Consider the following 241-nt stretch of genomic DNA (forward strand, 5'->3'; position numbering starts at 1 on the left):
CGGAGGAGGAGGGCCTGAAGGAGCGTCTCCTGAAGAGCATCGCCCTCTGCCGGAATGAGCTTGACACTCTCTGCAAGGAGCTCCAGCTGGATCCCTTGGAGGTGAGGTGCTGCTTCCCACTCCCAACATCCTGCTGGCAGCGGTCTGCTGTTGCCTGGCGTCTGCCTGGTGTTCTGGTGAGGCCGGAGCTCACAGGGCAAACGCCCGTTCAAAACCCCTTTTCCTGATGCTTGGTGTAGGG

At 61.0% G+C, this 241-nt stretch overlaps 1 protein-coding gene across 1 annotated transcript in view; it reads left to right on the forward strand.

The window, feature by feature from the left end:
* Positions 1-3: 3 nt before the first annotated feature.
* The window catches only part of PRC1 (protein regulator of cytokinesis 1), a gene marked incomplete at its 5' end in the record, with an annotated part of 5,207 nt that continues 4,969 nt past the window's right edge, over positions 4-241 (forward strand). Inside the window, one exon of the mRNA XM_010020104.1 lies at positions 4-101. Coding sequence (XP_010018406.1) covers positions 4-101 — 98 coding nt within the window. The remainder of the gene's footprint in view (positions 102-241) is intronic.

The sequence above is a fragment of the Nestor notabilis genome, unplaced genomic scaffold (assembly GCF_000696875.1).
Source record: "Nestor notabilis isolate BGI_N333 unplaced genomic scaffold, ASM69687v1 scaffold21168, whole genome shotgun sequence".
In the NCBI taxonomy this organism is placed as follows: Eukaryota; Metazoa; Chordata; class Aves; order Psittaciformes; family Psittacidae; genus Nestor; species Nestor notabilis.